Here is a 16,664-nt window from a genome sequence, read left to right as displayed (position 1 = left end):
GTCTCCAGGGATGTGCAGGGTAGGTGGATTAGCTGTGGAAATTGCAGGGTTGCTGGTAAAGGGTAAGTGCGTATGTCTGGGTGGGATGCTCTTTGGAGGGTTGGTTTGGACCAAATGGCCTGTTTCCACACTGTTGGGATTCTATGATATTTTGAACGTTGCAATATGATATTTGTAAAGAGAGCATGACAAAATGTGGATGTAATTTTACTACAGTATTTCAGCTCCTGACATTTGTAGGTAGAATTATCATTAATAAGACAAACTTCTATTAACCTTCTCTTCCTCATGGCAGTCTGATGGTGTGGCTTTCCAAAGTTCTTTTTCAACCAACCAACAACACCCTGGTATTCAATGTGGCCACTTCTGGGGAAAAAGAAACCAAGCTCTTTAGCATCTCAACTGTTCACATAGCGTTCCAACTTTTAGTCCTATTTAGACAACATACATAGTGCCTCTAAGAACTTATGTCTCTTTTTCTGTCAAACAGAGAAAACAGACCCATTTCCTCACAACAGTTCAGTGTGTTGCTCTTTCTGTATCTGTCTGTTTTCTCTTTCTGTCTCTGTCGTGTGGAACTGATTGTTAGCTTTCCTAACTCCTTTGTAATAGTGAATTCTTTGTTGGTCTTCTTGGTGATTGGCCAAGAGGCGTCTGTATTTTAACTTCTTTTCTGTTATTACTGCTTCAAGGTTAAGGGTCATCACGTCACATGGAACAGTATTTCGTATTATTGAAGAAAGTTACAATTGATCTCTTAGCAACTGCTGTAAACCATTATAAATTCTTCTGAAGCATTCTTAAATTATAAGACTCCACTGATATTTTAGAAATATTGCATGTTTTCCTCACTACATTGTTCCCAAGTCAAACAGCATTACAGCTCTAATAACATTATTTCATAATAACGACAATATAATACAGTACGTAAATCATTATTTTATATCCCACAGTGTACTGCCACTGAACATTCATATGGCTCAGTGGTTACACTGCTGCCTCACAGCGCCAGGGACCTGGGTTTGATACCAGCCTCGGGTAACTGTCTGTATGGAATTCACACATTTTCCCCATGTCTGTGTGGGCTTTCTCTGGGTGCTCTCGTTCCTCCCACAATCCAAAAATGTGCAAGTTAGGTGGATTGGCTATGTTAAATTGCCCATAGTCTCCAGGGATGTGCAGGGTAGGTGGATTAGCTGTGGAAATTGCAGGGTTGCTGGTAAAGGGTAAGTGCGTATGTCTGGGTGGGATGCTCTTTGGAGGGTTGGTTTGGACCAAATGGCCTGTTTCCACACTGTTGGGATTCTATGATATTTTGAACGTTGCAATATGATATTTGTAAAGAGAGCATGACAAAATGTGGATGTAATTTTACTACAGTATTTGTTGACAATAAATCATAATGCAAACTCCAAAATTTTGACCCTGAGATTTCTGTTAGTCAAAGTATAATATCTGTTGGTTACATGACAGAAGTACAGCAAGTACTGCAAAATTACTTTTAGACTAGGAGACCCAGTCTGAGAACTAGGGCCAAACCGTTCAGTAGAGATGTTAGGAAGCACTTCTGCAATTGAAGGTTGATAGAGGTTTGGAATTATCTTCCATAAATGGCAATTAATGTGACATCAGCTGTTAGTTTTAAATGTGAGATTGATAAATTTTTGTTAAGCAAAGGTATTAAGGGATATGGCCCAAAGGCAGATATATGGAGTTAGGCCACAGATCAGCCATGATCTCATTGAATAATGGAACAAGCCTGAGGGGCTGAATGGCCTACTCCAGTTCCTGTGGTCCTCAGTTCACCCGTGCTATGAATAGAGAAAATACTGTCCTGGAAAGCTTGCTCATTGTTGTAACATCAAGATTGACCCCATTTCCCTTTTCTCTTTAGAGGAAGTTTTACATATTCTATAGCAGGATGAACAAAATATTCATCATCTACATTGATTAAGACATCACTTTGCCCAGTGAAAAGAATGAGAATAGTTTTGTTTTGGCTAATTAGCTTCACAAATCATTAGTAGGATGAAAAATATAGCAACAACTTTGTGACTATCAACCACTGGTGATTTCACTTCACGTTGTTCAACAAAAGAGTATTGTTAAACAGCACTTATTAAAAAGAGGAAATCATGTTATTCTGATTCCTCTAAAAATGTGACTGTTTATAAAACATATTCTAGCTGTATTCTAATATGTATTTTTATGAAGTTTACTGTGAAGATCCAATGGAATTGTCTGACACAAGTAAGTTTCTGTACTTAATTAAGAATCGTCGTATGACCCTGTTTATCACAACCCATATTCACAACACAAAGGTATGAGCTACACTTAGTGACACTAGTCCTTCTGCAATAATGTATACAAATTGCCAGCAGGTGATATGGTCCAGGTGAGTAGAATTTGTTGGCTCTAAAGCACAAAGAAATCTATCCCTTGCTAACAGAGTATTGTCTAAAAACCCTGCATTCAGTATCTTTGATGTGCATTTCAATTCAACCCGAACCCAGTAACTCTTTGATGTTTCCAGAACAAAGCCAGAGGAGATGAAGCATTCTAAGTGCCATCAAATTCAACAAAGCAACTCTTACAGCGCTGTTTATACTTTTTTTCAAGTTTTTTGCTCTGTTTGGTAGTTTTACTTTTAAATATATTAGACTATGAAAACAAAGATATTTTTATTAAATGGCAATAAAAACAGAATATAGACAGTGGGTCATTGAACTGGAATGCATTAGTATTCCAGATGGTTTAACTTACCAAGTACTAATAACTATGATCAACCTAATTTAGAGATCCTGTTCATCATGATAATATTTTAATCTCTTATTTTTTCTCTGATAAGGAATTAGTTTCACTAAAAGAACTGATTTAAATGTTTACAAGTGTAAGTTTATATGCAGAATGGCATTTCAACATATGTCATAATCTGTACGAAAGTACCTATGGATTTTTGATTGCTTTAAAAAAATGAGAACATATGATAATTAAAATACTTCTCCTGAATTTGCTAGTCTAGAACAGCAATTTGCAATTATGCAGTCTCTTTAATATAGACAAATACCTCAAAGTGTTTCAAAAGAGGTGTAATATTGGAGGAGGTTCAAATATTCAAAACATACTTGCATACTAGAGAACTATAATGATAATACAAACATATATCAAGTTTTAGTTTTTTTTTACATTACATTGATATTGTTCTTTGTCAGTTTAGTAGTATTACACTTTTTGATAGTTTGATTGGGGGGGGGCAACACAATTATTTTGATCCATTATTTAATTGAAACTACTGACATAAAAAAAACGTTGAGGTTCAATATTTTTGTCCTAAATTATATCCAAGTTCATTCAAGTCTATAATCACACATGTCCATATGTATCTAATATAGTCCCAATTTTATCTCTGAATGTTTTATTGTCTAGACAATAGAATTGGCATTTCGGCCCAGATTCTATAACTTCAATTTTCCACGTGCCGATTTTCTTCAGATTTACTTAATTGTTTAAGTTGTTGATAAATTATAGGAACATAGCTATTGGAATTAATCAGTATCCGTTTTAATAAAATATGTTAGCGATTCGATAAAAGATGTAGAGGGGTAACAATATCCATGGGTACTTCTACCTGGTTTGTTTGTTTAAATATAAATATCTCTACATTATGTACGCTTGATTATTGATATGAACACTCCCTTAGATCATACTTCTTCGAATACAGTAAAAAAGTCAAAGCTTTGAAAAGAATATTCTACAGCACTTTCAAAATAACTAAGCTTCAAAAACCATTTGAATCTCCACAATAGCCAAGAAAACCACATCCTCGGAGAATTCATTTTAAAACGAGATGCAATTTGAATCTAATTTGATAAAATGATGGAACATAAAACTGCTGCATTTTTATTTAGCAATAATTTAGATCTAGAAAAAATTTATAACTCATTAAATAAGTTATTTAAAGCAAAAATATAGTGAATATCTTGAAGATATAAGAGAAACTAAGTAATCAAGACATTTGTAACTCACTACTGGTTAATATATTAAAGACTTCTACCTTTTGTCCCCCTATGATCACTTCATAAATGTATAAACTAAAACAAGGAATAAAAACAAGTTGCTTTTAAACACACTTTCTTCATGTTCAAACATTAAATTAAAAACATATTGCAACTTTACAAAATATTAACTGAAATCCATGAAGTTCCTTCTCTCACAAAAAAAGCTCAAAAGCCTAATGCAACCATGAGACAGAATAAACAACATTTGTAAAATAAACAATTCATTAGCTCAGTTGCAATTATTTTAATTAAAGTATCATTTCTCTTTAAATAGTAATTTGCTGTAGACCCACAGCAATGAACATTTCCAATTTGTTTCTTTTGTTTTGTTGAATCTGACATACTGTTTTAGCCATCTGCCTGAATTGCTACATTAAATCTGTTAATGCTGTGCTCTTCAACCTCAGAAATTATTTCCAGAAGGGAAACGCTTTGAGAGATGATCAAACAAGATTTAAGGTAGACATTTTATCACATTTTCCCTACCGCAGAGCCGGTAGAAATGAGTATGTCTTCTTTCGACCTGTTTTGAAACTCCAAAAATCTACAAGCATTTTCAATCAACAAGTAAAATGCGATATAAAACGTCAAATACATAGACATTTCAGTTTTGAATATATGGTAAAGTTTTTGAATTTTAGTCACATATTCAGTTTGCGAAATTTAACTTTTCAAAAGATAATTTCTTACAGTCTTTAGTATACTGCTGTAAGTACAAAACACAATTTTTGGGGGGAAATTTTTAAAGAGAAAGCAAATAAATTACTTCTTTCAAAATTGTCCTTCAGCGTTTTTATGTATATAGGAACTATCAAAGTTTGCACATCAGAAGAATAAAATATTAAGATATTAAAACTACACCTGAATGCAAACATCCATTCTTATAAATCACTTTCCAAGTAGATTCTAAGGAATCTGGACAGAAGGAGTAAATTAATTCTAACCCTTAGCAGCAGTCAGGGCACCACAGGGTGCTAGCACCTCTACACATCCAGCTGCCAGTAATTTTTTTGCCACAAATCTAAACCATTTATTTCTTCTAAGGCTGCCACAAGAGGATCTTACAGTCTTTGATATCCATTTGTAAGAATATTCTCACGTTTAAGGAGATTTGCATAACCCACCTCAGGGATGAACTGGAAGTGTATACATATACATATCAGAAATAAAGCAACTTTAGCTTTCCTTAATTATTAGCTTTTACGGGACCGTGTTAGCAATTACAATGTATCGGCTTATATCAAATACTTATCAAACCCATACTGCTAGGCAGAATACAAAACAGAATTATAACTCAAACAAATTATCTAGCTGAAAGTTAATCATTATTTTCACAGTTGTTTTGGCATCAAGTCATCTTTTTTAATAAAAAAAAATCAACATTTCTAATATAACCAACCATCATTCACAATACTTTTTAACTTGTACTTCTGGGTGCTGTATTTGACAATATTTGTTCTTGCAACTAACAGCACCTTTGTGTTCTTTCCTTCCAATCTGCCCCTTTGTAAGAGAATGTTTGCTTTAATTTATTTTTCTTCTCATGTTCACATAAATTTACAGTTAACTTTGTCAACTAAGATTACATCTCCAGCATTTCAAGACAAAAACATGATTGGTGACGAAAACATTCACCTTTTCTTGAGTTGTACCAAAAAAAATGAAACAAACAGCTTAATCCACACAAATAAAGATACATTTCAAAACACAAATGGTATAATACCAAGCAATGGTTCAGCCAGCACAAGATTAACAAAGTAACAGCTAATTGATAGCTTATGACTTAAACAAAGAAGCTGTAACTAAATTAATTTTAAAAATTATCACATTTAGGCAATTTCTCATTTCGATAGAAATGGCCCAAACAGCGTACCATATCAGAAATTACCATGCAACACAAACATACATAAAAAACAAATTCACTTTACAAGTAAATTTTATTTGTAAGCATTTTAAACATATGTTCAGCATAAAGGCACTCTAATAAATGGAAATAGTTTAATTGAGGACACTGTTTATTCTCCTATAATGGTCTCTTATGGGGATCTAATATTTTGCTTCGTTCAAGAAAAATTTAAACGTATTAAGAAAAGGGATTTGACAAGGGATTTGAAATTCTTCTGTTTTAAATTCATAACACTCTTTTTCGTTGAGAAATATACTTATATAGATTTTTGTGTACATTTAAAGGTATATATCCAAGTAAAGATAGCAAATATTTTTCTTTTCATTGTATTATTAACCAAAAATGAAAATATCTACAACAAATCACTACAACCACTCACCAAAAAAAGCTACGTTCACCTGCTACAGTGTGCCCTTTAAATTGAGAAGTCAAAAAGAAGTGTGTGGAAATGAGCCTTAGCGATGAATGGAAGTAACAGGCATGTTACATCAATATTAGATTAAACCAATATTTCTACAAATTAATGTAATAGTCTCTCTTTATTTAAGGGTATTCACTCTGCCACACACATAATTATTGATTAGTTATTATAATTAAACCTTATTAAGTACAAAAACTGCACCATTCAAAACATAACCTAGGCCTTTCTTTACTAAGTCTCCAGGGCAAATGCAGAAAAGGGCTACTGATGCCTCAGAGGATTGGACAACTGCTGGCAGTCCAAAATGCTCTTCTATGTAATTTAATAGATACAGACTTGTACTTACGGCAGCTAAAATGTAAATCCTCCTGAACTCTTCTCGATGCCTTTCAAGCTTCTGAATTTAAAAAAACCATCATTTCCCAGTGTAATCCTTTTCCCGATCAACATAAAATTCTGTACTCAAAGCACCAATTGTCCAAGTTATACACAGATAACATAGTAGCAATTGAGAAGGCTGAAGCAGAGCTGGGTGAGCGCAGTCCAGTCACCACTGCAGAGTCTGACTGGTGAATGTCTGAGTTTAGCAGTTTCCACAAAGAGGGGGGAAAATACCCACAGACTTTGACAGGAAGACTTAGAATCGGAAATGACACTTTGGAGTACACAGCTACCAGCAAACTGCAGCACCAACCCTCGCTTAAGTCAGTGCTCTAAGCAATGTACCTTTTCCCATTAAACAGCAGCAGATAATATCACTGATCCATAGACAAAGAAATGGCAAAAGCTTCATCCTTCCTATTTGTTTGCTCAATCTTGTGGTTCTGCCCAGGCAGCCTCAGGGCTTTTTGTTTTTGTAATGCAAACCACAGCTTTTCTCCTGCATCCAGTTCCACTGGTTTAAATGAAACAATAGAAATCAGCACTGTGTTATCCCAGTCCCTTTTAGTAGCTTAAATAAATTCATTATGTAAATGAACAAGTTGCAGTTTTTGAATAAACAGCTGTGTGTCTGACCTAACTCAAGTATTTCATCAACAGGCAAGAAGTATACCTTTGTGCAGTGTGTACTTTTATACTATCTGAAAGCTACTGGGCACTTCACACATGGTTTTACCATATCTGTCAAAACATAACTATTTAGCTTTGTCACAGGCCTGTATGCGAATATGTTTACTTGTAATTTAGGTCAAAATACTTACATACTGTGAAGTAACATTTTTAAATCACATTTACTTAAAACACAATTTATAGATGCATTTTCCAAGCAAAAGAATGCTGGGCTTGTTTTGAAATATTGCAAAATATTTTCTAAATATACATATGTTTGCAATGTAAATATGCACTATATTATCTTTGGTGACACAAAAACTTTTGAGGTCTACAGCATTTTGGTTGCAACATTTTCAACTCATTTTGAACTAAACATTGAAAGCACCACCAAATGACTAACTTAAGGATGTTCCTGTACCAGTAAGTGGCATCTTACTACTTTTTTTTGTTAAATAATGCTTAAATTATTAAGTAATGAAAATGAAGTAAATATCGCAATGCAAATGCTTTGAACACTTTTCAACAGATATTGAAAACCAAACTATATCTGTAAAGAAATTAAAACAGTGGTATACCGTTTTAAAAATCTATTATTTGTTTCTTTGCGCCTAGCTACTTAAGATATTACATCTAAAACCTATTTTTATGAAACCGTGAACAACTGAGAACTCTACAGTCACTGAATAATACATCTACTATCTCTACCTTGAATTAAACTATTTCGCGGTTTGAAATTAAGGTTTGCACGATCATTTAATTGTACCTTTTTAAAAAAAAATTGTATGATATTCTGCTCACATCCCCTTCTAAAGTAAGATCAAATATATACAAAAAAACCACGTCTTCCTTTCTGCGTAATTAATGCACAACTCTGGGCAAAACCAGGGCAGTTTTGTTTTCTCTCTGAGTAAACTTCCAAACGTCAGACTCTAAAGTGGTAAATAAAACATGTGCCGTCACAATATTGATGTTACATGTGCTACTGTGTACAAAGTGAAAAATAAGACGAGTCCCAAACAATTCTGAAACATAATGCCATTTTCGATCCGACTTTTATATACCTCAGAGCATGATACAATACAGACAGCAAAACCGAGTTTAATAGCACCTAATTAAAAACAACTTAAGCTTAATACAAATGGGTCAGAAAATCATATTATACTGAGAGCTGCCAGTCCAGCATTTCTTACCTTTTACACAACTTATCAATGCAGCAATAAGGGTCTATTTGTCACCCTATTAATCCTGTTCCTGCTAATGTACCTTTCCAATGTGACATCCGCGTCTGTGCGCTCGCCGATTAAACACACAAGTGATCTGAGAATATAGGAATGTTTAGCCAGTTCTGTTTAGTAAGTTCCCCCTAAGTTACACACACCTAAGATTTTGTTTTGCTTCTGTGCAGCTAAGGCATTCTGGGATACTCACCTAGCCATATATGGTCAACCAGGTTAAATCTGTAGACCTGGTGCTTTGAAATGGAAATTTGAAAAGCTGGTCTCTTCCGCGGCAGAACTGCTTGAGCCTTGCGGTTCAAAATCAATGCTGTTGCCACGATTTGGTTGGATTGCTACGTGCTAAAGTTGAGAAATGGATTGAAGGTTTTTTTTAAATAACAGGGCATGGAAGACGTTCTGCTGCAGAAAAACTACTCCTGAAAAAGCACAATTTGTTCGAGATTTGTATTTCTGATCAAAACATTGAGCCAACCTTCAAAAAAACATTTCGCATAAGATTATCTGAACAAAAACGTACGTAGATTGAGTTTTGCTAAATTAGGAAAAGTTCTGATAAAAGGGAATAAATTATCAAATGAGATGACATTTGACGTGAGTCTCATCACTTTCAAAATCAAAGTAAAGAAAACAAGTGAACCTTAAATTAGAAATGCATATTTCGTTTGATTTCATTAATGTATGCTAATTATAATAATAGTAAAGAGCAGGAATGAGCAACATTAGTCTACTTTTATGTTCTTTGTTCAAATATTTCACAGCGAGCGATCACACAAGTAAGAAAACAAAAAGTAAGGGAATAAAATCGATGTGATGCTTGATGTCTCTTTGGACTCAAGGTCAAAATTCATCCTTATTTCAAAGGGCTGGTAACTCAATCCATAGACGATTAAGTTCCACTGGCAGGCTAGGTAAAGACATCACTGTCAATAAAATAAAGAATGATCCAACTCCCTTCACCTTCTCCACCCTCCCCCCACCCCAAACATAGTGAGTTGTTTTAAGGGACAATAACATCTAGGCATTTGAATATTTTGTTTTTCAATGATAACGTTTATAAAATACTCGTGCCGGTTGAGCACATGCTAATATTCCTAGCTAAATGCTAGTACATTTCCGTGCAAGCTTGCTTCATGCTTAGAAATCTGACTTAGTATTAACAAAAGCAATATTTTATAGATCCATGCAATTACTTACCATGTCTATAGTTTACTTCTAAATAACCCACATAGTGTACACTTAACAGTGAACTTCACAAAATATTGACAATTAACTCATTTTTAGATTTGAAATAAAAAGCTCAAAACGTTACAAAGTTGATAATCATCAGGCTTAGAAAAATATGTTTTACAAACTTCTTGTTTTATTTGTAATTATCAGATATGACATTTATGCATGTAGAGATCTTAAAATATTACAATACATGTTCTGAGGACCTCTGTTCAAATCCTACCATAGCAGATGATGGAATTTGAATTCAATACTGGAATTAACAGTCTAATGATGATCATGAAACCAATGCTGATTGTTAGGAAAAACCCATCTAGTTCACTAATGTCCTTTAGGGAAGGAAACTGTAATCCATCCCTGGTCTGGCCTACATGTGACTCCAGACCCACAGCAACATGATTGACTTTTACTTCCCCTCTAGGCAACTAGGTATGGGCAATAAATGCTGGCCTAGCCAGTGATGCCCTCATCCCTTGAGTGAATGAAAAAAAGCAAAACCACATTCTTACAATCCATTTTTATATCTATGACAGAGTGAATTATGAAAACCATAAAAACAAGAAATTAATATGCAATGTAATGATTTTAAAAATTGGTTTTCTTTCTTTCCTAAGTAACCAACCCCACATTTTAAGGATTATAGACACAATACTGTAAAGACAGAAACATACAATTTAGCAAGTAAGATATATTTACATTATTCTATGTCATGATATCATTATGAAGGATATGCCCTATGTTTTTGAATAATCGTAAGAAGGCTGAGTAGTCTGATAAATCCCCAATGCCTGATAATCTTCCTACCAGGCTACTCAAGGCATTAGTAGAAATCTTCCTGGACCCTTTAGGCTCTGGAACAGTTCCCACAGATTGAAGGTAACTAATGTAACCTCATTATGTATTTTAAAAGGGAGGTACAGACAAAACAGAGATTATAGACCAGTGAGTCTGATGTTGATAGGAAGGATGCCAGACTCCATTGTCATGGATTTCATAGCTGACTACTTCAAAAGCAATAGTATCAGACGCAGTGTGCATGGATTTACAAGAAGGAAATCATGCTTGATAAATTTACTTGATTTCTTTGAGGGTGTAACTAGTAGAGTTGATCGGGGGAGCCAGTGGATTCAGTTTATTTAGACTTTCAGAAAGCTTTTGACAAAGTCTCACATCAGTGATTAATATGTAAAATTAAAGTGCTTGGGATTGGGGTAGTGTTTTTGAGATGGACAGAAAATGGTTAGCAGACAGGAACAAAGAGTCAGAATAAATTCAGGGATAGTAGGAACTGCTGGAGAATCTGAGATAACAAGACGTAGAGCTGGATGAACATAGCAGGCCAAGCTATGGAACAGGAAAGTTGATGTTTCGGGTCTTGACCCTTCTTCAGAAAGGGTTAATCATTCATTATCTTCAGAAAGGTATACATTGGTCTTTTTCCAAATGACAGGCTATAACAAGTGAGGTACCACAGGAATTGGTACTAGGATCCCAGTGATCTACAATATTTGTGAATTATTTCAATGAGGGAACTAAATTTGATGTGTCAAAATTTGTAGATGGAGAGGTGAGCTCGAAGAAGAATCTAGAAATATTGTGATTTGGACAGGCTGAGTGAGTGGGCAAATGAATAGCAGATGCAGTATAACGTGAATAAATATGAGGTTATCCACTTTGGTATCAAAAGTAAGAAGGCAGATTATTGTTTGAATGCCTGTAAAGTGAGAGAGGGGGAATATTCGTTGAGACCTGGGTACCCTCATGCACAGATCACTGAAAGTAAGTATGCAGGTACAGCAGACAGTAAAAAAGACAAGATAATAAAATGTGAGGCTGGATGAACACAGCAGGCCAAGCAGCATCTCAGGAGCACAAAAGCTGACGTTTCGGGCCTAGACCCTTCATCAGAGAGACAAACTGTGTTTTGGCCAATATAGTAAGAGGATTTGAGTACAGGAATGAGGATGTCTTGCTGCAATTATACAGGGCATTGCTGAGGCCACACCTGGAATATTGTGTGCTGTCTTGGTCTCCTTATCTTCGGAAGGACGTTCTTGCCAGAGAGGGAGAGCAATGAAGGTTTACCAGAATGATTCCTGGGATAACAGGGCTGACATATGAGAAGGGATCGTGTTGTTTAGGATTGCATTCTCTGGAGTTTAGAAGAATGAGGGGAATCTCATCGAAATCTACAACAGTCGAACAGGATTAAACAGGTTAGATGCAGGAAAGATGTTGCCGATGATGGAGGAGTCCAGAACCAAGGGTCATTGTTTAAGGGGTAAATATTTTAGGGCCGAGATACAGTGAAATTTCTTCACCCAGAGAGTGGTGAGCCTTAGGAATTCACTACCATAGAAAGTGGTTAAGGCAAAAACATTGTACTTTCAAGATGGAAGTAGATGTATCTTTTGTGGCTAAAGGGACCAAAGGGACATGAGGGTAGGGCGAAATTGGAGCATTCAACTCGATAATCCACCATGATCATGTTGAAAAGCAGAACAGGCCTGAGAGGCCAAATGGCCTACAACTGCTCCTATTTTCTATGTTTCCATGTTTCTGTGGATTTTGTAAATTATTTGCTTGAAAGCAAAATAAAACAATCAATAACTATAGAGTATGTAGAAGTGCATCTGTGAAGTGTGGCATGGTTAGTACCTGAATCAGTGGTTTTCAATTCTATCAATATTGTAGTGTTGTGACAATTATGTTTTTAGGCAAATTTTCCAGCATAAGATTTTGATTTAATTAATGAGCTAAAATTTTCTGCAAAATGGTGTGAAAGTGCTCGTCATTATTTATGGATAAATTATACAGAAACTTTAGTATAGGAGAAAATGTGTTGCTAAAAGTGAATTTTCAAAATCCATTATTTTCCCCACCAATAAATTTGTGAAGATAGCACTTTGACTTTAGTCTTGTCTGTTTTGTTAGTTAGTTGCTGTAGTTGCCAAATTAATTGCTCACTAAACACAGCAAAAGTTAAGCCTTCTTACAGCAAGCTTAAGTGTCCTTTTGATGATACAGTAGATGTGAAGTCAATTGACTGGAAATCAACATCTCTGGCCATGAAAAGGATCTATGAATGTGGTGTAGTCATATTTCTTAAGCTTTTGTATTTTTTAAGGGGGTTTTGAAAATGCCACAACTTGCACTTAAAACTTTCCTTGCTTACTTTTACTTTCTATCTCTTTTTTCTCTACCCTAAGTCAATGTTTAATTCCCTGTTTTATTTTCTTCTGTCATGGAATCATAGAGCCACACAGCACGGAAACAGACCCTTCAACCAGAGCACACACAAAAGTTTGGGGGAAGCCAAGGTTAGGCAGAAACTGGATGGATGGGACCACTACTCTATTTCCATTTGTGGTTTAATAAAAACCTGGCCATCAACTGTGAGGCACTCTTGGTATTGCTGCATGTGGCACAGGTATGACCCATTCCCCTAGCCTGCACCATTGCAGCCACCCGAGCCATATTCCACTTCATCTGGAGGTCAAAGACGGACAAAGACGTACAAAGCTCTGGATAAAAGAGCGGGGGAAGAACATATCCGACACCACCCTCATCCTGATGGCCACTTTTGTGTATGGCTGCATCAAGCTCTGCATAGACCCTTGGTATGGCTGTGCTGGTGACGAGACTGTCACACATCTCCTTTTGGAATGTGCCTGTGCAAAGAAAGTCTGTAGACAGAGCGTCTCGACCCGAAACGTCAGCTTTCCTGCTCCTCTGATGCTGCTTGGCTTGTTGTGTTCCTCCAGCTCCACACTGTGTTGTCTGCAGAGACGTGCAGTGCTTTTTGCTGAAGTTCAGCCCAAGCAGTTCCATGGCGCAGGACTTTGTGCTCTATGATCTGTTCATGGGATGTGCACCAAGACAAACCTCCACCATGCAAGGAGGACCATCAATTCGATGAAAGACACTCTTTGGTCGGGCTGAAACCCGTTGGCCTTCTTGTGCAAAGAGTTGACCTTGACCGAGTGTTGCAGACTGGCACGTTCCAAGGTCGAGGACTACATGCTGAGGAACGCACTAAGGCTGGGGCACCTGCAGCAAAGCACAGCTGGAAAAGACCACTGTCAATGTAAATTTGTCCCTCTTACGTGAGTTAAAAGTGGTTGTTATTTGCAACTACATGGGAGCTCTGTGTTAAAATACCAGTGTATCATTTGAGCTTCTTTTTCCCTCATTGGAAAGATTGTACAGATCAGAATGACAAACTTCTTGCATGTACTCATAAAATGTTTAATGTATTGAATATGTATATATATATTATATATATATTATGTAATTGTTAAAAAAAGTCCAAAACCTAACTGTGCACTTTGTCAATTGCTACCAGCAACAAATCACCAGTGGAGGGAAATGAAAAGAAACAGCTTCTGCGGTCAGTGAGTGATACTTCATTGCAAATAGAGACTCATATCTGTAAATGTATTGCTGCTGTAACATCAGCACCTATTTGTCATTTGATTGATCGCCGTTGTAACTGCAGCTATGAGAATTAAGTATCCTGTGCTTAACACCATATCATGGAATCTTTACAGTGTGGAAGCAGCCATACAGCCCATTGAGTCCACACTAACCATCCAAAGAGCATCCCACCCACACTCACCCCATTACCTGTACTCCTCTATTTCCCATGACAAATCCACCTAAACCGCACATCTCTGGACTGTAGGAAGAAACCAGAGCACCTGAAGGAAACCCACACAGACACGGGGATAATGTACAATTTCTACACTGACAGTCGCCCGAGGGTGGAATCAAACCCAGGTTGCTGGTGCTGTGAGCAGCAGTGCTAACCGCAGAGCCACCGTGCTGTCTCATGTTAGAATTCTCTGAGGGAGTGCTGCTTTTTCTCCAGACCCTAGCATGGCATGACATCTTGTTCAATCTGGGACCATCACATGTATGAAAGCATTTAAACAGTTGAAAATATTAATATGTTTTGAACAACAGCAAAAGCTAAAAATAAAACAAAAAGCAGCTACATTTGTTAGCAGCACTAAACTAGGGCTCTGATGAAGAGTCTAGGCCCGAAATGTCAGCATTTGTGCTCCTGAGATGCTGCTTGGCCTGCTGTGTTCATCCAGCTCCACACTTTGCTATCTAAACTAGGGCTGCTTGTCTTCTGAGCAACATATTTACAATCATTGAATGATCACTGCAGCTTCCTCACATCTATTGACATTAGAAGTCAGTTAGATCCTGAAATAATGGGAACTGCAGATGCTGGAGAATCCAAGATAATAAAATGTGAGGCTGGATGAACACAGCAGGCCAAGCAGCATCTCAGGAGCACAAAAGCTGACATTTCGGGCCTAGACCCTTCATCAGAGAGGGGGATGGGGTGAGGGTTCTGGAATAAATAGGGAGAGAGGGGGAGGCGGACCGAAGATGGAGAGAAAAGAAGATAGGTGGAGAGAGTATAGGTGGGGAGGTAGGGAGGGGATAGGTCAGTCCAGGGAAGACGGACAGGTCAAGGAGGTGGGATGAGGTTAGTAGGTAGATGGGGGTGCGGCTTGGGGTGGGAGAAAGGGATGGGTGAGAGGAAGAACAGATTAGGGAGGCAGAGACAGGTTGGACTGGTTTGGGGATGCAGTGGGTGGAGGGGAAGAGCTGGGCTGGTTGTGTGGTGCAGTGGGGGGAGGGGACGAACTGGGCTGGTTTAGGGATGCATCCCCCTCTCTGATGAAGGGTCTAGGCCCGAAACGTCAGCTTTTGCGCTCCTGAGATGCTGCTTGGCCTGCTGTGTTCATCCAGCCTTACATTTTATTATCTCAGTTAGATCCTGTCTAGTTTGTTTCGTCAGTTGCTGGATTGTAATCTTTCCCCAGTTCAATGGGCTCAGCTTCTTCTGTAGAAGATTGCTGCTACTCTCCCAGCTTTTCCAAACCCATTACATCCCTGTCTTTACTTGCTGTAGTTGGAGAAAGCACAGTGGAATAATTATATGGCACATTCTGTCTCGATTGTAAAACGAGGTCCTTTCAAACAGACCCAAGCTGCGAATCTCCAATCCCTGTTCCATAATGGACCAGGTGGAAAAATGAGAAGCATTATATCTATGCTCAGCCTCAGTCAGGAGGTTATGTAATAGAGTTATCAGCCATGGTTGTATCTCTCCATTACCATCCTTGTAAGGCATCTGGCCCTTGAGCACAGCAGGAGTATGAGATTTCTCAAGGATGTAGGTAATGAGGGAGCCTGACATGGACTTCCAAGTCATGGTGCCGTGATCATCAATGATTTGTACATTGATAGAAGGAAGACTTTTCTAGTTGAATTCTGCTGTGTTGTGAAATGGCACTCTCAAAACAATGTGCATACGGCCTATACCGCGATGTCTCTGGACCATGCCTGAAATGTTGGCAAAAGCGATTGCTCAGGGCTGCTGTACTGATTTTGACACAGAGAAATGGGATGAAATGGTGAGTTGAGGCACAGGTTGCATTGGTCACTGAATGTGACTGATGGAAAGTTCTTATTATCATAGACCTCCAGCTAAATGGCTCACAACATTTTTTTCAGATAATCTTTTCATTTACTGTTATGATCACCCCTGCTGATGGTAAAACTGGACAAGGTGGATCCCTGACTGAAACCTCCTTGCTAGATCATAAGCTTAATTTTTTGTTGTAGGTTAATGAAGTGTTTAGTCACTGAAATATAAAGTTTATGATACAAGCAATGAAATAAACAAACGTGGAAATATGTAGTTATAGAAGACAGTCAGAAAGATCTAAATACAAATA

At 37.1% G+C, this 16,664-nt stretch overlaps 1 protein-coding gene across 9 annotated transcripts in view; it reads right to left on the bottom strand.

The window, feature by feature from the left end:
- Positions 1 to 8,888, bottom strand: part of eya1 (EYA transcriptional coactivator and phosphatase 1) — a 192,572-nt gene extending 183,684 nt beyond the window's left edge. For 3 of the 9 annotated variants that reach the window (XM_059645868.1, XM_048529965.2, XM_059645876.1), the window contains exon 1: positions 8,702 to 8,834. In XM_059645868.1, the coding sequence (XP_059501851.1) occupies positions 8,702 to 8,717 (16 nt within the window). In that variant the 5' untranslated portion in view covers positions 8,718 to 8,834. Of the gene's footprint in view, positions 1 to 276; positions 364 to 6,731; positions 7,189 to 8,628; positions 8,835 to 8,866 lie in introns of those variants that run through there. The other 6 variants (XM_059645869.1, XM_059645874.1, XM_059645871.1 and 3 more) reach the window with 5 other exon arrangements.
- Positions 8,889 to 16,664: the final 7,776 nt, after the last annotated feature.

This window comes from Stegostoma tigrinum, chromosome 5, assembly GCF_030684315.1.
Source record: "Stegostoma tigrinum isolate sSteTig4 chromosome 5, sSteTig4.hap1, whole genome shotgun sequence".
NCBI lineage: Eukaryota > Metazoa > Chordata > Chondrichthyes > Orectolobiformes > Stegostomatidae > Stegostoma > Stegostoma tigrinum.
This window is presented reverse-complemented; position numbering and strand designations above follow the sequence as displayed.